We start from the raw sequence: 19,363 nt of genomic DNA on the forward strand, positions 1-19,363 counted from the left end.
GGCTACAGGAAAAATGGGGAAGGTGATGAAGTTAATGTGAGATTGGACATTTGAAATGATTCTCCCAGTCCCATTGGCCTTTGCTTTTCATGGTTGGATTTCGCAGGCAACTAAATTCAGTGTGTGTTCTAACTAAAATTCAACTCTCATTATACATAAAAATGGTCCTTTTAGCTGTTTCAACTAATATATGAGTTTTTTAAGTTGAAAGTATCTTGTCATCATCATTCTTCATCTTCCGTTTTCCAAAGTTACAAATATGATGAGAGCTTTAAATAAATATCATTATAAATTAATATTTGAAATGCTTAAGAATATGATGACTTTTTCATTTTTATTTGATTAAAATTTTTATTAGAAATCAATGTGGCGTAAGTTTAAACTGTATTACGATAATATTTATATTTTATATTTTATATTTGGAGTGAATGTTAAAATTTTTAATTGAAAAATATTCTATAATTAATCCTTAAAACATTATTTTTTTCCTTGTCTAATTAAGTAAATATTATATAGTTTTGATTTTACTCTTAGAGTTAGCTTAGCTTGAAAGAAGGAAAACGGAAGTATAGGCATCAAAATCCATGGTGAAGTGATAGAAACAGTTTTGTCCTTTTAACACAAGAGAAAAGAACAAAAAAAAAAAAAGCCTCCGTAAAAAAAAAAAAAAAAGTAATAATAGCCAAACCTCTGATTTCCTTTTCTCTATTTCAGATCCTCCCAGATGCTCAAATCCTCTTCTCACCTCAACTACTTTCTCAATTTCCCTTTTTGCCATTCCAACCACCACCACCGTCATCGCTACCGTCGTCGTCGTCGCAGATTTCTATGTATAACCAAGCCCTTTTCATCTTAGGTTTTTCTGGTTCGGACCTCATCCTCGGCGCCGGCTAATTTTAAGTGGAGTACAATAGAATAAAAGTTATTGGGTAAGAAATGCTGGTTTCTGGTTCTCTAGGGTTCGACGTCGTCGTTTTGGTGTCCCTTCTTGTTGTCTTTTTGATAATCCGGCATAAATTGAAGAATGCGGCGGCGAGGAAAGAGGAAGTTACGAGGTTACTCGAGATGGTCTCTCATGAAACCGCCTATGTGGAAGCTCAAGCCACCGTGGAGTACGGTTACTATCCCAAGTTCCAGTGTGCTGTTTGCTTTGCCCCTACCACCACCCGCTGTTCTCAGTGTAAATCTGTCCGTTACTGGTTCGTTTCTATTTTTTCCCCTCTTATAGATAGATTTGATTTTTTTACCTAATATGTGCAAATAGAAATGTAAATTTGGGGGTTTTTCTTTATGGTGGTTGTTAGAGAGTAGGAGCAACTGAATTAGTTTTGAGAATTTATAGTTAAGAGTCATTGCAGCTGTTGAAGATGAATTGATTGGTGAAGATAAAAAGTTACTTCGGCTTTGAAGGGGGAATGGTGGGATAAATATTTCAAGGGAGATGTTTAAAGCCTTGAATTTTGATGGAAAATGATTGGGTTTTCACACTGTAGTTGTCTTTTTCTAAGCTTTATTGTCAGGATTGGTACTTGGTTTTAGTGAAGTTTTGGTCTTCAGCCTCTCAATAAGTTCTTTTGGGGCAATGATTGTATGTTCGTGTTCTTATAAAATTGATTGTTCTGTTAACTAAAATTTTGGGAAAAGACTAAGCTGAATACAATTTCCCAAGAAATGGTCATTATAATTTTATTTCATTTATGACCCGGATATTGTTGTGGTGGCATTCTATGTTCATGGTGTTTTTTATTGGGATTGTTTTATGGAGAAAGTGGAGCTCTCTAAACCTGGTGTTTAGATAACCCGGTGAGAAAAGAAATTCTACCTTTCCCAGGATGTACTTTTTGTAGATTCATCTCAGAAATGTACATTGAATGATTTTGTCAGCAGCCACTTCTGGGCTATTTATTGGAATGCTGTTTTTTTGTCCTTATACTTAATCTGTGCTTGCTGATTGGGTTCTCTGGTAAATGGTAGCCTTCATTGCCCTTATATGCATATCTATTTCAACTTTGAATAATAAAATTTTATCACATAGCTCCATGATAGGAGTGCCATACAATTTAAAGACGTAGAAGAGAAAGCCTGGAAGTCATTTTTGGTTTATCTTAATTAAATTTCCATTCAACTAGTGGTTGGTGATATGAATCTTTTTGCTCTTCATAATCAAAATTTCTTCTTCCATTCTCTTTAGAGGTTTTGGCTATGCTTTGTTGTATTGTGGTAAATATTTTGTTTAACAAATAGCTCATGTTTAGATTGCCACACCCTTCTCTTTGTGCAGGTGTTGTGTGTCATGGTGGCTTGAAAAGTAAGATTATATTGTTTTTCATTCTTTTCTTGGATTTATTTGCAAAATAAAATAGAAGATACATGCCTTTTCTAGTGGTTGGCTATATAAATCCCTTTGCTTTTCTTAATAAAAATTTCTTCTACTACTCTTTCTAAAGGTTTTGGCTGTGCTTTGGTGTGTTAATATTTTGTATATAATTTGTTTACAACTTATAGCTCATGTTAGAACATTTCTCTTTTACAAGTGGGAGGTGAGTGGTGGCGTAAATCATGGTGGCTTGAAAGAAAGATTACATTGTCATTTTTTTCTCAGATTGCTTTGCAACATAAAATAGAAGATGTGTGCCTTTTCTTGTAAATGTCTAATTGCATTGGATAGCCAGCTATGTTTTTCGTGCTATTTTCATCATTTGGTATTGAATTCTTTGTTATCCTCGTATAGTTCTGGCAAGTGTCAAATAGTTCACTGGAGACAAGGGCACAAAGGTGAATGTCACCCTGCAACTGATTTTGCTGCTAAAAAAAGGTCTGGAATTCAGAGCTATGGTTGTGAGGTGGAATTTGCATTTAAGAAATCTTTCGACCCTTCATCAGTGGTTGAAAATGGTGATGGTAATCTTAAGCCTCGTGTAGATGCCATAGCAACACATAGTGCTTTTGCTCCATCCAGTTCCTCATCATTAGCTGGTGTGAGCCCATCTTGTACGAGTAGTGAGTCATTGGTTGATGTTTCTCCCAGCAGGACTCTTATGTCTGGCCATAATGACAAGTTAGGTAGGCAGCTTTCTGATGATATCGCCAATGGTATACCTAAAAGCAGGGCATCTGCTAAGAACATGAAAGAAGCTATCTCACCTTCATCAGAGTCTAATAATCTGAGTAAATTAAATAAGAAGAAATCCAGTCATGAAGAAGTTGAATTCAGGAGGCAGTTGACTAAGAGCAATAATCTCATGCATGATGGTGCCCATCCTACAAAAGCTGCCTATAACAAGTCAACCGGTGCTGTTTCATCTGAATTCTTAGTTACTGATGCATCCAAGAAAAGTAACTTGACATCTCTGAGCGCTTCGAGGCCTAGAACTGTAATTAGTGATAGAGAAGATGACCTGCTACTTAATGAAAGTAAACACTTCACAACTTCTTCATGTAGTACTTCTGGTAATCATTCATCTTCTGCTGCTGGAGGGCATTCTGTTCACAGTTCCAACTCAGGCTTGCCTGCAAAAAGTAATGGTGCCCCTACCTTGCCACAGACTACAAGTAATGGCTTGAAAATGTCCTTGCGGAAGGTTGTACAGCAGATTAAAACCTCCAAACAGTCTAAATCCCATCTTTTTGGTTTTGGTAATGAGGGTGACAAAAAACACAATTACAAGGTAAGTTTTCAATTGACAATGTGTTTTTTTTTTTGTTGATGCTCTCATAGTATTGTTATGCATATTCTGACATTTGAGCAATTTTTGTTGTGACTTAACAGATAATCTTTCCATATGAACTATTCATGGAACTGTACTCTTATGATGCAGTGGAACTATGTCCATTTGGACTTAATAATTGTGGAAACAGGTAATCTTCGTACTTAAACTTATTTTAGCTCACAAAATAATGGTTTCAATTAGTTTGCATTACTGGTGCTAATATGGTATGCTGGAACTTGTGCATATCTCTTTACCTCTTCACCCTCGAAATAATTACCTATGTTTGAATTATTATTATCTCCTCTGCTATGATTAATAAGGTGTGCTTTTGAGTTGCTGATTTATATTTTTCCTTTGAAATTTTCTGCAGTTGTTATGCTAATGCTGTCCTTCAGTGTTTGGCTTTTACTCGGCCACTTACCTCATACCTTGTCAAAGGACTCCACTCCAAAGCATGCAAGTTTCTGGTCATAACTTTTTCATGATTTCGCTCCTTGTCCATGCCACTCCTTTAATATGAGGTTTATTATTAATGCACAGGTCGAAAAAAGGAGTGGTGCTTCATCTGTGAGTTTGAATGTTTAATTTTGAAGGCAAAAGAAGGGGAGTCCCCTTTGTCCCCAATCCGGATATTATCCAAAATACAAAAAATTGGAAGCAATCTTGGTCCTGGGAAGGAAGAGGACGCCCATGAATTTTTGAGGTGAACCAACCGTTAAAACTACTTTCTTTTTGTATGCTACTTTGGTATAAGCATCTCAACTGGGAATTAGACTTCACATCAGTGAGATGACAGGTATGCAGTTGATGCAATGCAATCTGTTTGCCTCAAGGAAGCAAGGGCTGCAGGTCCACTGGCTGAAGAAACGAGTCTAATCGGACTAACTTTTGGAGGTTACCTTCATTCGAAGGTTCTTTTTCCACAATTTTGGTTATTCCATATGTTTGTGTATTCATTGATCTTGTTCTTATTCTACAGACACATAGTAATTATATTTTTTGCTTTGTTGTTATGGTATTATCATGATTGGGTTGTCAGATAAAGTGCATGAAGTGTCTTGGTAAATCTGAGCTGTATGAGAGGATGATGGATCTAACTGTTGAGATTGATGGGGACATCGGAAGTCTGGAGGAGGCACTTGCACAGTTTACAGCTAGAGAAATCTTGGATGGAGAGAACAAATATCATTGCATTAGGTTTGTTGCCTTTTAACTGCCATTTCATTAATGTTGTTACGATTCTGGATATAACCATGCTTCTTGGCCATTATGGCTTATTGTTAGATATCTATTAATGTGCATCATTGCTTTCTCATCCCACTTTCGATGTTAATGAACTCTAACTTCGGCTATTTTATTGTGATACTATTACGGTAACTATTCAAATCTCACTTTTTTGGCATATTTGTTCCTATTGTAACATTTTTACTTGGATTGGCATGTAAGTACTGCCGTATGTTCAAAGGAAATATCTATGGAGTCATAACTGTTTTGAGTTTCTCATTGGTAAATTCTCCCTTTTTTAATCAGGTGCAAATCTTATGTAAAAGCAAGCAAGAAGTTGACGGTATTAGAGTCACCGAATATTCTTACCATTGTTTTAAAGAGGTTCCAGGTAATTCCAAGCTGTCTGGTTTCTATTTTTATGCTTCCATGTGCTTATTTGAATGCCGACTCGCGCTTTACTGTCTGTACTTTTGCAGTCCGGTAATTTTGGGAAGTTAAATAAGTCAGTTCAATTTCCTGAGGTCCTTGATTTGGCCCCATATATGAGCGGATCAAGTTCGAAGGCGGTCATATACAATCTCTATGCTGTGGTGGTTCACTTGGATGTAATGGATACTGCCTTTTCAGGCCATTACGTATGTTACGTGAAGAATTTCCGAGGGGAATGGTTCAGGATTGATGACAGCACGGTATGCTGTTTTCTGCTTAGTATATATTGAGATCAGATGTACTACTTACTGTACATAAACCTGACACATGCAGCGCCATTTGTAGGTAATACCAGTGTCATTGGAGAGGGTCTTGCTCGAAAGGGCATACATGCTCCTCTATGCGAGGTAAATGTGACTTCAAAAGCTTTGGTTTCATGAAAATTTGGTTTATATATATTCAGCACAAATAACTATGGTTCTCGAAAATTTCAGGCGCTCCCCAATAGCACCAGCTTTGGTGAGAAAAAATCTTGACTCTCATGGTTTTAAACACAGGAATTTGGAAGCTGTTCCTTGTAGCCAAAAAACATCTAAGTCGGGATCCGACTCTAATTTTTCAAAGTTGGATCCCTCAATATCACAACGTAAACATAAGTATCATCCTCCAATGCAAAGAATTTCTTCAGCTGATTCATCGAGTGAGAGTTCTTCCATTTTCAGCGGCTCTGATGCAAGCTCGTGCAGCACTACAAGCACTAAGGACTCTTCCAGGAGTGAAGACTTCTCAGATTATTTATTTGGTGAAACGGGACCTGAATGGTACAACCAAAATGGAATTTCGTCAGAAACAGCTGCCTCGTCCTCCTATCATGGTTTTGACACAGATTTGGGGGCGGAGATGGATGGCCGTTCACGGTCACTGACATTTTTGTACACTGACTCAATTAGACAGCATTGGAATAGTAATGTTAGAGCCTCGGACTTTGAGCAAGGAGGCTGGTCTAACCCATTTGATGTAAGATCATCGGGTATTTCATATAGAAGAGCAAGCGTCGACGGATCGACTCAAACGTTTTATTGAGGTTTGAGTTGAACCCATAATATATAAAATAAGATCCATCTTTCAGTTATTAACTTTATGATTATGATTCAGTAAAATGAGTAATCATCATTCTTTGGCTTTGCCCCATAAAATTACCTTCTAAGCTAGGAAGCTTGCTGGGTTGCATTGAGTAACAGTTAATAATCGGTCTGTAAATCAGGCCAGTGCCTCGTATGTGGACCTGATCACGATTTCTTAGACGTTTTACAGACCCGTACACGATTTCTTAGATGTTTTAGATTTGGGCTGCCATTTCCATCATATTATTCGCCCAAGTTATTTTTATTTTTTTGTTTCTATCAAATATATTATGGTTAAAATGTATTCGATAGAAACAAATATAAACATGGCGAATAATATGATGGAAGTGGCAGCCCAAATATAAAACATCTCAGAAATCATGTAATGATCCTCGATTTCAAGAACCCAGAATAAGTAGAACAGCCATTTCCAATAGAGAAGACAGACCAGATAAAAATAATTCGACCCAATTTTCCTAAATGAAGCTGAAAAGATGCCAGCTGGAAACCAAATCAATCCCGTGGAAGCCAAACCAGTGAAAAAAATGGGAGGAAAAAGGAGATTCCTGACCTGAGTTGGGTTCGGGTTCTCAGTCCTGCTGCAACAGTGGTGAACGACGATGGACCAGTGGGTGAGTGGTGGAAGAACGCTGGCGACAGAGGTGGTGATTGGCAAGCCGCCATGCAGTTAGTGTCTTTTTTTTGGAATCGATTTGGGAATTGGGAGTGAGGGTAAGGGCTAAGGGGTGGGGAGGACGGGAAGGTTATTAAGTTAGTATGGAAATTAAAAATAATTAAAAATATTCAGTATTAAAATTTCGCCCGATTCGGGAAAAAAAAAATCATACCTAAGATGGGTTTAGTTTTTGTCTGAGTTCATTTTTTGAACCTAAAAAGTTCGAGCAAATTTGATCAAATGATTCAAGCCGTGATCAAGTTTAATGGTTGACCTTATTTAACATTAAAATAATAATTTCTTGAGTGTGTCTTTTATAACATGGTTGTGTAAATTTTAAAAATAGTATCAATATTGGGTTTTTTTTAATTATCATGGGTTGGTTATTGTTATTATTAACCATCTTATCTAAATCAAGAACCAGCCATCCAGTGCTTTTGCAAGAAACGTTCAAAAAATTCACCTCTTCATTTGACCCAAACATGATTCTTTCCCCTGTAAAGTTACATTCTAGCAGACATTGCTTCCAGTATCCTATGCAAGCAAGATTACATCCAAGAAGTTAAAAGAATCAAATATAAAAGAAATTAACTGAAACCTACAAGGATTAACTCAACTTCAATCACTGCCGTTCGTTTGGAAGAATGCAAAATCAGTTTGCTAGTTGCTGCATTCGCTATTGACTATTTAGTAGTGTTGGCTTGTTGCTAACAATGAGTATGGTTTCTGCTTCCGCATGTCCAGTACAAAATAAGCATAAAATCCAGTTGTGGCAACGATAAAGACGCCAATATAAGTGCACACGCTTGTAGCACAAACATACAAGTACCTGGAAGAATTAGCAAACATTAGTTTTACCACAAGGTAATTGGAATTCTGATGAATCAAATACTTTGATGTTTTTTTTCATGAAATAGGTACGATGTTTTGGAAGAACAAGAACACCAGTTATTCATGCAATTTGTCATCAGTGCAATATACGAGCATGCATAGGCGCATATCAGTCACCTAGGATTTTTGGATGAGACTCAGAACTTACTTGGGTGAGAAAACACTCCAAACAAATAAGTGATTCTGCATTAACAGCAATACAACCGTGTATGAAGTCAAGAGAATTGAATTTATGACCAGCGGTACGAGGCATGAAAAACCCAGCATCATCATGAGATGATCTCCAGGACCTGCTTTCTCAGGAATTACAAGATGGGCCATGTTTTTCATAGAGATGTATATTACAAGGCTAAGAAGAATAAACATGGGTGACGCGTAGGTGATAATAAACATTAGAATGCCAGAAAGCAATGTCGAGTGACTTGAGATACCCTTGCAACAAGTAAAACAATGTTGAGAAAGTTAGATAAGTAACGTCAGTATCTTAAACTTCATATGAAAAGAAAACATCAAGTTTGCATATAAGCCTTCCATTAAAAAAGGAAACGAAAGAAAAAAAGGTCTTGCATTCAAGCATATGTATTAAAAGTGAGCAAGTAAAAGAATACATACAATGAAAGCTCCAGCAACATCAATAGTAGCTAGTGTGTTGGTATTTCCTAGAGCAAAATGGCCAGCCATTCCCAAGTAGTAAAATGCTGCAATCTAAGGAAACAAAATACCGACATTAGTACAAGAAAGTTGTTGCTCATTTAACTTCTTAAAAATGCTTTCAAGACAATATTTGCACTGTGTCCATGTATGTAGAAGTTTAATTTCTAAGGTTTCGTTTTTGACAAATTTAAAAGTCCCTTTTGCGGAGAAAACTGGAAAAACACAAACTAGAGCAACAAAGGGAGAAGGTAGAGGAAAAGGTGGCATGGGGGTTGAAGAGATGAAAATGAAGAAAAGTCAAGGATGGCATTGCGCTCGCTGAGAAGAACGTGTATCTTTATGAATTCAATAATGACACAACAAACCAGAAAACCTATGTGCACAAACGAACTAATAATCTAAACTGAAACTAAAAATTCAGGAGCTTCTCAACCTTAGCATGCCGCTTCCTAAATATCCCACTTCAAAAAAGTTCAACACGACTGCTATCTGTGTTTAGGGACCATACCACTCAAAATTACTTGCCTTTAACATTTAAGGAAGAGGTAAAAATCAGTCAGAAAAGTATCAGGTAGCAACTGACCTCTACCCATTCTTTATGATGTGTTCCACTTCTAGCAAAATAGAGTGTGCCGGCCAGAATTTGCAAAAGAAGCAATAATATGGGTGTTGTGTTGATTGGTTGTTGAAGTAAAAGCTGCAGAAGACACCAACATAGTACGTATGCCCATCCAATCACATATAAAGAATCCCTTAATTCCACTAATGGGAATTTCTCATGAATGCTAAGAAAAAGAGGTGAAATGGTATTATCAGTTGGGCAAATCTTGGAGGTTGAGAAAGGAATAACCCATGGCAAGGCTACAACAGTCCCGATAGTTGCGACACCAAGAATTGCATAGATTATTTGTACCAATAAGGTAGCACCATAATTAGTGGATGAAAATGTATAATCCTGGTATTTTGTGATATGCAGCAAAACCAACAATCCAGATATCAGAAAGCTAAGTCTGACCATCTGGAAACATTTTCCCTTGGATTCTATTGAAAATAAAGCAAATAAACCTATACTAATCACCAGAAAGGCAGATATTAGCTGAAGTGATTTCACATGTTGGCTCCCAGCCTGTTCAAGCCATTTAGAAATGTCAGGAAGACTAGTCCAGTTTACGCCACCTTGATGCCAGCCTCTCAAAACCCTTCCGGAGGTAAGCAGCAGGAAGACGAAACACATTCTAAAGTAACCTTCTCTACTTTGTCCATTTTGTGTGAAAAAAGAACTCTGAAAACGAACAGCACAAAGGGACTGTGCTGTTTTACGGAGTAATAAGAGATAGAATGTGGATATCAGAAAATACCATATGTAATGCTCTTCCTCTACCATAGAACTTGATGTCATACTTGAAACAAGGATCAAGATAACACTGAGAATGAATGTCTCATCCAAAGACCAACCATTCATGCTATCATTTAAGTTCAAAGACTGTTGCCTTCCTCCATGGTAAATTTCTCTGAGCCGACAAAACATCAGGCTTGATAATATAACAGTTGAGACGAACATTGTAGCCAGTCCAAGTGCAAGTAGTTTAACAGGTTTCTGCCCCCATTAAAAGGAAGAAAATGAAGAAAAAAACTGTTAAAAATAAAAAGAAAATTTAATATATTTGGAAAAAAAAAAAAGAAAAAAAAGAAAGTCTATTTGTCCACACCATATTGAATATCACCAATTAGTTTCAGTTAGCTCAGAAACCTGTCGAAAAAGAATATACATACATCAGTAGATCTTCGTGATAACCACTCACTTGCAGATTTGAGAAACTTGTAATATGCTGCTGCAGCGCTGCTGTAATCTTTGGTGCTAGCAGACCTACAAATTATAAAACGACAAATTGAATTAGGAATTTTAATGGGATATTGTTTCATGATTGGGATGTTAAAATAGTCTGACACATAGAAAACCCACTCAAAGCCTCTCTTAGACTTCCAGGAGGTGTATAGAGTTGTCGCTTCTATATACAAGCAACAAAGCATATCTTCTGCCTCATGATTGCAGTCAGTAGAACCTGAACTCTGATGATCATAAAATGCATCACAGGGGAAATTTCTGCACGGTAAACCTGATAACTGAGCTTGCAACAATCTCAGCAACTGCCAAGAATTCAACTCCAGGGCCCTCAGATGTTTGTCCTCTGAATTCATCAAACAAGGAACGGAATTAGATAATCACATCAGGTTCAGATATTTATTTTCAAAATTGAAGCATCCTTCATTTCCTCCCTATTTATCACCTAGGACTAGAGGATAACAATTTAGCACAAACTCCACAAGTTCCAAATACAGACATAATTACACTTTTCCCTCTTTCATTGCACACTTTGCATAGCTGTAAATGTGCGATTCCCTGAGTCTTCTAATGATGGCATCTTAGGGAAGTTGAATAGGACAATGCATATTAGAAAAGCATTATCACACTCCAGACAATAAAGAGGAAAATTCATTCCACACTGTTATCATCTAGGAGCAAGGCTGAAACAATCTCTAGAAGAATTATATTTTTCCTTTTGGAAAATAATATCCACCTTTCCCCCAGTTCTTTCATGAAATATCAAGATACTATCATTAGCACATGGACAGTTAGATATTCACCCCGTAAAAAAGAGCAAAGCTCTATCAACTGAGGAAAGAAGAGATAAACCTTTTAGAGAATCAAAAGCCTCTCTAATAAGAACACCAACATTGTTTTTAGGAATTGGCACGCCAAACAAAAGAGCCAAGGTTGGTGCAATGTCAATCTACATAAAAAAATCATGTATATTAGACAACCCTATTACAAACTAAAGCACAAAAACTATAATAGCATAGTAAACCAAGCTCTTGAACCCTATTCTCATATCTGGAAATCCTTGACACTGCTAAAGCCAAAAACATATTGTTCACCTATTTAGAGTTTCCATTAAGATACAAAGACTATATAGCAAAGGAGAAAGTTGTAAATGCTCAACTTCCCCCAAATGAAGGATAAAAGAAAGAAAATGTAATAGGAAAATAAATGAAAATGAAAAACTTCAGCACAGTTTAGTATGGCATTTAGCACTGTCAACTTTCAGTGAAAAGAAAATCATGTTCAAGTCCCCTTTTAAGTCGCTGAAGAAAATAAAAGGTGGTGCACTGAAACACCTATGCGCTCAGCAATAGATAAGAAGTTTGTGATACAGCTTGGTAAAAAAAATAGAACTACCAGAAACTACTAACAGCTACAATAAAATGCTGTGAAGTTCCATTAGTTCAATTACCTGGTTGATGACTGATGCATAGTCAAAGACATGATTCCTCAGACCAATAAAAAGAGCTAATGTGTCAGTTTCTTCATATGTAGAACCGCCATGATTACCATTTTCTGTCATGCCATGATCACTTACTATCATCTACATGCGGAATAAAATGAAGATATATCAGATAAATCCAAAATATCAGTTGATTGAATTCAACTCATAATGGCAACAATAGATCTAAATAAGGCCAAGTCATTGCATCATATAAAAGCAAGATGCATAGTGCCGGTGCAAATAGCTTATTGAAACAACCCAAATGCACCAGAGGTTCAAACCAAATCAGAATTTTGCCAAATATGGAAGGACATAGCTCTGCTTTTGGAAAGCTTACATGACACTGGAAGCTGCTAAAATGAGAAGGCTTGAAAAATAAAAAGACCCAAGTCCCTTTGTCATTTCACAACACAAGGTATAGATTTAATAAAGAAGTCTTGACTTCTTGAAAAAGTCAAACTCTTAGATCCCATAGATAGAAAGTTCTCCAAATCAAAGCTCTACAGGGATCCACGTGAAGAAGTGTTTGAACGCTTAGTTTGAAGATCAAGAGCTAATGATATACCAAAATGGACCAATATTTCTATTCAAAGTTGATAAAGGATATTGATAGCTTGCTAATCACTACTGTCAGATTTCAGTTTCCTAATTAAGGAATATTTGAGTGTATCAAACAGGATTCTGTAAATATTTTATCCCTAACTTTAAGGCTGTTTTTAGGTACAGCATCCCTAGAATTAGTCTGTTTCCTAGTGTAAAGTTTCCTAAGTTAGGCTCACTATGTGTATAAATATTTAGATTCCTATGTATTGAAGTGGCAAACTCTCGGGAAGGAATATTCATATCTCAGCAAAAACACATAGTTGGTTTGTTGACAGAGACGGCAAGTTGGGCTGTAAACCAGTAGAGACACCCATAGAGGTGAACCACAGACTTGGAAATGCACTAGAAGATGCAGCAGTTGATAAAAGGTCATATCAAAGACTTGTGGGGAAGCTCATTTACTTGTCTCATACCAGACCAGATATTGCCTATGCAGTAGGTGTTGTAAGTCAGTTTATGCACAATCCCAAAGAATCACATCTTAGAGCCATATATCAGATTCTACAGTACTTAAAGGGCACGCCAGGCAAAGGAATCCTATTGAAAAAGGCGGAGAATTTAACCCTTGAAGCCTATACTGATGCAGATTATGCAGGATCTATGGTTGATAGAAGATCAACCTCGGGCTATTGTACTTTCCTAGGAGGCAACCTTGTGACTTGGAGGAGTAAAAAACAAAATGTTGTGGCTAGATCTAGTGCAGAAGCTGAATTTAGGGCGATGGCTCTTGGAGTTTGTGAGTTGTTATGGCTAAAAATTATTTTGGAAGATTTGAAGATCAAGTGGGAAGGTCCAATGAAGTTGTATTGCGATAATAAGTCTGCTATCAATATTGCACATAATCCAGTTCAACATGATCGAACGAAGCACGTTGAGGTTGACAGACATTTTATAAAGGAAAAACTGGACAGTGGCTTAATTTGCACTCCATTTGTGTCCACTGATGGTCAACTAGCAGACATACTTACCAAAGGATTGTCTGGGAAGTTGTTTCAGAAATTAGTAAGCAAGCTGAGAATGGATGATATCCACTTCCCAGCTTGAGGGGGAGTGTCAGATTTCAGTTTCCTAATTAAGGAATATTTGAGTGTATCAAATAGGATTCTGTAAATATTTTATCCCTAACTTTAAGGCTGTTTTAGGTACAGCATCCCTAGAATTAGTCTGTTTCCTAGTGTAAAGTTTCCTAAGTTAGGCTCACTAAGTGTATAAATATTTATGTAATTTCTTGTGAAAAATATAATCGAAATAGCCTGTTTTTAACAACTACATTCCCATCAACAATTGCCCTGTAAAAGCTTGCATATCATCCCCTTTTCTGGAACTGTTAAAGACTATTATGAACTATAACTTGCACGCATGCATATGAGCACACACATTCCCTTTAGCAATTGGATTGCAGAAGCTTCAGTATGTAATCCCCTTCGGTCTTTCCCACAAACATCATGACTGACAAGAACAAGAATTTTTATAGGCACATATATGCATGTATAAGCATTGAAATACCACATTTGTCAAGTGTTAGGTTTCTTGTGGTCATATCTTAAAATTGAGCCACTCCACCTATTACAAATTACTTTAGGTTGCTTAACATGTTATCAGATCCCAGGTTTTGTTTTGTGTTCTTCCTAACCCCAAAGTGAGGCTAACCACCACACCTTGTGAGGTTGTCCATTCATAGGCTGCTGTTGAGCTACAAACGAAAGGCAGCACTAAAGTGGTACCCAAAATCTGTTAAGTGTATGGTTTCTTATGGTCTTATATTAAATGTGGGCCTCTCCACTTATAATCAACTGATTTTAGGCAGCATGCTTAACAATAAACAAGCATGCTCAAGCACGCATCATTCAATGCCACTCATCGCTATCTAGCATGTATATCATTACCCAAAATATTTATTGGCACCTCATATATCTTGCCACCAGGTATATAGAGTTTATTTCATAAAACAATAATCACAATGTGTGAATCCAGGTGCAATTGTCAAATAACAAGCATAAAAAGTAGTGGAGCTAAATCAATGACTGATGAGCCAATTTTACTATTTAAGTCTTCCAATTTATCCCTACATTTTAGGATGCTCCCAGATCACACATCAAATTCATGATTAAGATTTTCTAAAAGTAAGGATGCAATTGTCTAGAGTTGTTTTATCAGTTTGAAATCAATAATTCAAGAAGCACTAAATAGCACAAACCAAAAGTGTCCGCCCTTGGCCATTTCCTTGGGATTGATTAATACTTGAATGGATCAACTTCACCACCTCATCCATCTCCTTCATTTTTGGGGCCATCAATGCACTAAGAAAGATGAGTGAACATGTAAATGAGGTCTGTTGATGTTATAAATCTTTTCCCACTATGGGAACCAATATGAAGATCAAGTAACAAAATAAGGAAAAGTCATATAAAAAAGAAGGGTAAATTCTACAAGCATCTTTGAGTTTTGATCACATTTAGGGATTGCAATCGAGCAGGACGATAACATCCACCACTTGCATAGATATTGAAAACATCCATTTCCATGGATGTTGGTTACATCCACAACCCACTCGACACAGCTCCGTTGCACTTTTTTACTTATGATTTTTATATTTATATTAGTATATAATATAATTTATTCATAAACATAATTTCAATATATATAATTATTTAGTATAAATATGATGTATGTGTATTCTTGTATATATATTATTCTAGTACATATATCTAGCACATATTTAAAATATATACAGGGTACATAGAATATTTTAAGGGGTAAAATAGTAAATTTAAAAGGTGGGGCCAGGCAGTGCAAAGTAAGAATTTACCAAAACTGCCCCGCTCCACTGCCTGTCTCCATGACTAAAAAATAAAAATAAAAAGTAAAAACCTCACCATTTGGAGCAGATTGAGTTTTACCATCCTTAATCACATTACACCTCAATCATGCATTTTGCTCCAAATGGTGATTTAAGGATACTGCATTGACAATTACACATCATCCGATCCAAGACATATAAAATATTTTACACCACAGACACAAAGCATCCTGAAAATAGAATTAATAGGAAAAGTGGAGATTGGTTTTTTGAATTATCCAACATGCAGTGCTACTGGGGGAAGAGTAAATGACAAATAATGTAAAAAAAAAAGGAAGAAGAAGCAGAAAAAGCTGCACTGATGGAAGGCATAAATTAGACGAATACATAAATCTTATATTTACACTTCTTAGTATTTTCTAAATATATATATATATATATATATATATTTACACTTCTTAGTAAATAAAATTCGCCAATATGTTGACAAGCTCACATTGTAGATCATTTAATAACCCATTTCTATATTTTTAGTTCTATTTCTCTTTACTGTATGCGTCATTACTTTATCCCGCAAATTTGCATGTCATCTAGACCCATAAATACAATTTGATCCAAGTCAAACAAAGACGAGAACTTTGAAAAGGAATTAATCTGCATAGGGGAAAAATTAGAGAAAAGGATATATTTATCTATTTATCCCATAACAAAACAGGCAAAATAAAACAATATATTGATCATCGTGTAAAACAACTCATGCCAAGAAGCTGCATTTTCATAATTAAATGTAGGTAGTGTAACATAACTAGTTATACATGTATAGATAGCAACAAATATCATTCATTTAGGTTTTAATGACATGTTTCTCTATGCATGTGTCTGTTGCAACAAACATCACTCCTTTTGGTTTAACTGCTGAGAATGAAAATGCATATCAAGAATATATTGCCTTAGAATCCAGTTGTAGCCTAAATTGAAGAATAAAACTGCAATTTAGTCAAATGAAGATAAAGGTAAAATCATATAATGTAATACCTGTTCCGCCCACCGATATGTCCAACATGATCCAATCCTAAATAGTGCAGAATCTGCAAACAGCACCAATTAAATTGTGCTACAATGGAGGTAAAAGTAGACCACCAAGAAAACCACAATTCAACAATCCAATTTTCAACTTAGCTTTCAGAATATCTAAATATAGCTAATTATGCAATTTGAGAAACTTTCACATGACAAATAGCAGCTTCTAATTCTCAGAATACAAAGAGTTTAACAAGAATATTAATTTAGCAGAAAAAACAGAGAAGGCTGAAAACAAAGGCACAATCAGGCTGATGCTTAACATCATAATAACTTAATAGGTCTGAATCAAGGTGAGCAATGGAAGTAAAAATAATGAAGAGAATGCAACAATAAGCAGGCCCAACCTAACATAATAAATCCTATCAAATTAAAAACAGAAAACCATACAAACAGGAAATCTACTCTCATTCTTGCTCAATCTAGAGCCATTTCTTTTATGGCATTGTGAAGCCTATTTTACTGTTGTCAATATAGAATGCACCGGAACTGATGTGTGTTATTGGCGTACTTTCATGACATCATACTACATTCATGCCCCTCTTACTCTGCATAACATAATTAATGGTTTTCAACTATGACGTTTGATCATATTGAACTCCAACATAGCACCTAAGATTGGTATGTTAAGTTAACCTTCAAAGCAGTCAATGAATAGTTTATTAATTATATTGGATTTATAACAAAGACAGCTCAGCAAACAGGATGGAGACAAATAAGAAAAAGAAAATCACAGAAACTAACCAGCACAATAGCATGAATGTAACAGTGGTAACCACGAACAACTTAACTTAGACAGGTAGAAACTAGAGAGTACCTAAGTTGGCAACCTTTGGTGTCTTTAGTATTATGTTTCTCCAATTATAATAATAATAAAGTAAAAAAAAAAACTGAGATGGGGACAAACATCAATATAACAATATTACAAGATATTTCCTTTTAGATCATGGAAAATAAAAAATGCTAACCAAAAGATCCCAGTCATCTTTACTAAGTTCATCTCCCAAATGTTGCGAAACATTTTGATCTACTTGCACAGTATCCTTCACCTGTATCAATAACAAATTATGTAAAGTCAGGAATCTGCTCACATAATTTTTATAGATAAAGACAAAACATTGCATGCCAAGAATGAGAAATACATAGAAGCTGCTAACACCATCATGCCTTTTGAATAACCCAGGAAACAACTTAAGCCATGTTTCATCACCGAGCATCACCATTTTCCAGCCAATCTTGAAAAACTGACCTGCGATATGAGTGAATAATGAAGCCCCTCAATAGATCCATTAAAAGTAAAGTGTACTCCTGCATTACAGAACATCAAGGTAACTTTAAATCTAACCAAGAAGATTGTCATCTGTCATAGCCTGTGTGTTAAAATTGAATGCTACATCCAAGAATCCACCAATTGCACCAGAGACCATAGCCTACAATCACAAGCTAACACCATGAAGCCAAAACCATATTCCAGAAAAACATATACCTTCATATATTTTTAAAAGGAGTCAGATTAGTTGTTTCCATATCAGTTGCAAACCAAACAATTCAGGATGCTGGCATGGCTTGTTCAAGCAAATGAAATTTTTTGGCCCCACGCATGCTGCACAACAGCTAATGTGATGGGATGGATATATGTAACAATTTCTCCTTTAGGAACAATCAGAAATGTCCACACCTTTAATCGAGGCATTGTTACAGTAGGAGGGGCAGCCTTAGCATGGTAACCAATAGCCGATCCACTGGCTAGCAACGACTGAGTATAAGGCATTGCCTCCTTAAATTGCTTTTTAGGCGGTTTCCCATCTTTTCCAAGCACGAATTCTGCTGGAAGACCGTCTACAATCTACACTAAACTAAACTCCTTGTAAATTATACAACAAAAACTCAAATTAACCCTTTACAAAGAAACAAACTAAGCAAATAACTAACTAAAACTAACTTACCATTAAAATAAGTCTATCAAACGAAGGAGGAATCCCCGACAATTCCTAAGTCACAGAAAAAAAGAATGGTCTTCAGAATTTCAAAGCAATTGGAAAGGCATAGTTCGTTTATTTATTTATTTTCATTTAATTTAGATTAAAAACTCTGTTAGAACGAACTTGATATGATGATTTGAGTTTATCGGACGGCAAGGTCGTGTCGCTTTGATTGCTAACGAAGTCGCATGCCGGCACGTAAAAACTCTCCGAACCACTGAAGATAAAGCAAAACATTTAAAACAAAAAAAAATTTGAATTGTTTAGAATTGTGATCTGATTTCAAATTGAAAATGAGATATTCTTTCGTTTTCGAATGAAACAAAGTGTTTACCTGGTGCCGGGAAGAGCCGGTTTCACCGGGAAAAAGCCGAAGACGAAAAAGGAAAGGCCGATGATTTGAGTTACGACTCCGGCTATGGTGATTAAAGACAGTTTGGTGCAAGTCAGAGGCGCCATCTTTTAGGATTTTGAATTAGGAAACGTTCAAAAACCCTAATTTCCTTAAATCAATAGAGTGGAATTCAGAATCGGAAAGGGGGAGGGACAGATTTGCATTAGCTGAGCCTGAGAGCCAATGCAAGATTTGAATATACTTTTCGATTTTAAAAGGGTTAATTCCAACTGATATCCTCAAATTATGGTCCCGATTGTAAATTGGTATACAAACTCTGAAACGTTTTGATTGAATCATTAAGGTATTAATAATGAATCAACTTAAACAATCCTTATATTATATCTTGAATTACATTTTGATCCCTATATTGAAAAATAAGTAAATTAATCTATGTGCATTAGAGGAAGGGTAAACTACAACACATATCATCCTAAAATAGCCCCATTCTTATTTTGGTCACCTTA

General features: G+C 36.0%; 2 protein-coding genes and 1 long non-coding RNA gene across 6 annotated transcripts; 1 reads left to right on the top strand and 2 right to left on the bottom strand.

Annotated features, from left to right (window-relative positions):
* Window positions 1–475: 475 nt before the first annotated feature.
* On the top strand, window positions 476–6,562 carry LOC108467262 (ubiquitin carboxyl-terminal hydrolase 17). 2 transcript variants are annotated; one of them, XM_017767858.2, is made up of 11 exons: window positions 476–1,199; window positions 2,732–3,668; window positions 3,770–3,858; window positions 4,081–4,166; window positions 4,251–4,413; window positions 4,507–4,621; window positions 4,750–4,907; window positions 5,241–5,325; window positions 5,414–5,626; window positions 5,712–5,773; window positions 5,861–6,562. In XM_017767858.2, the coding sequence occupies exons 1-11, from the start codon at window positions 937–939 to the stop codon at window positions 6,447–6,449; spliced, it is 2,760 nt and encodes a 919-aa protein (XP_017623347.1). In that variant the 5' UTR covers window positions 476–936; the 3' UTR covers window positions 6,450–6,562. The 2 variants fall into 2 exon arrangements, with proteins under 2 accessions (XP_017623347.1, XP_017623348.1); XM_017767859.2 differs by having other exon boundaries at window positions 5,924–6,562.
* Window positions 6,019–7,055, bottom strand: LOC128286669 (uncharacterized). Its single transcript, XR_008277290.1, has 2 exons — window positions 6,567–7,055; window positions 6,019–6,180 (listed from the first exon to the last, which is right to left on the bottom strand). It is a non-coding gene; the product is annotated as an uncharacterized LOC128286669 (long non-coding RNA).
* Window positions 7,056–7,601: 546 nt separating this feature from the next.
* Window positions 7,602–19,120, bottom strand: LOC108467234 (GPI ethanolamine phosphate transferase 2). Of its 3 annotated transcripts, XM_017767823.2 has the most exons (17): window positions 18,837–19,120; window positions 18,626–18,719; window positions 18,467–18,511; window positions 18,199–18,366; window positions 17,866–17,950; window positions 17,663–17,769; window positions 17,489–17,569; window positions 16,476–16,528; window positions 14,838–14,940; window positions 12,005–12,136; window positions 11,407–11,503; window positions 10,675–10,900; window positions 10,485–10,578; window positions 9,295–10,308; window positions 8,670–8,762; window positions 8,206–8,489; window positions 7,602–7,995 (listed from the first exon to the last, which is right to left on the bottom strand). In XM_017767823.2, exons 1-17 carry the CDS (start codon window positions 18,959–18,961, stop codon window positions 7,854–7,856), a joined length of 2,943 nt encoding a protein of 980 aa, XP_017623312.1. In that variant the 5' UTR covers window positions 18,962–19,120; the 3' UTR covers window positions 7,602–7,853. The 3 variants fall into 3 exon arrangements, with proteins under 3 accessions (XP_017623312.1, XP_052879958.1, XP_052879962.1); XM_053023998.1 differs by lacking the exon at window positions 18,199–18,366; XM_053024002.1 differs by lacking the exon at window positions 18,837–19,120 and having other exon boundaries at window positions 18,199–18,376; window positions 18,626–18,699.
* Window positions 19,121–19,363: the final 243 nt, after the last annotated feature.

The sequence above is a fragment of the Gossypium arboreum genome, chromosome 2 (genome assembly GCF_025698485.1).
Source record: "Gossypium arboreum isolate Shixiya-1 chromosome 2, ASM2569848v2, whole genome shotgun sequence".
In the NCBI taxonomy this organism is placed as follows: Eukaryota; Viridiplantae; Streptophyta; class Magnoliopsida; order Malvales; family Malvaceae; genus Gossypium; species Gossypium arboreum.

What these genes read in the sequence shown, in the direction of transcription:
- LOC108467262 (XM_017767858.2), top strand. Translation starts at nt 937, where the DNA reads ATGCTGGTTTCTGGTTCTCTAGGGTTCGACGTCGTCGTTTTGGTGTCC. An exon ending in AGGACTCCACTCCAAAGCAT is followed by an intron (nt 4,167 to 4,250) that starts GCAAGTTTCTGG and finishes ATTAATGCACAG; the next exon opens with GTCGAAAAAAGGAGTGGTGC. An exon ending in GAGGTTACCTTCATTCGAAG is followed by an intron (nt 4,622 to 4,749) that starts GTTCTTTTTCCA and finishes TTGGGTTGTCAG; the next exon opens with ATAAAGTGCATGAAGTGTCT.
- LOC108467234 (XM_017767823.2), bottom strand. Translation starts at nt 18,961, where the DNA reads ATGGCGCCTCTGACTTGCACCAAACTGTCTTTAATCACCATAGCCGGA. An exon ending in AAGTCTAAGAGAGGCTTTGA is followed by an intron (nt 10,579 to 10,674) that starts GTGGGTTTTCTA and finishes TATAATTTGTAG; the next exon opens with GTCTGCTAGCACCAAAGATT. An exon ending in ATGTTGCTGGAGCTTTCATT is followed by an intron (nt 8,490 to 8,669) that starts GTATGTATTCTT and finishes ACTTGTTGCAAG; the next exon opens with GGTATCTCAAGTCACTCGAC.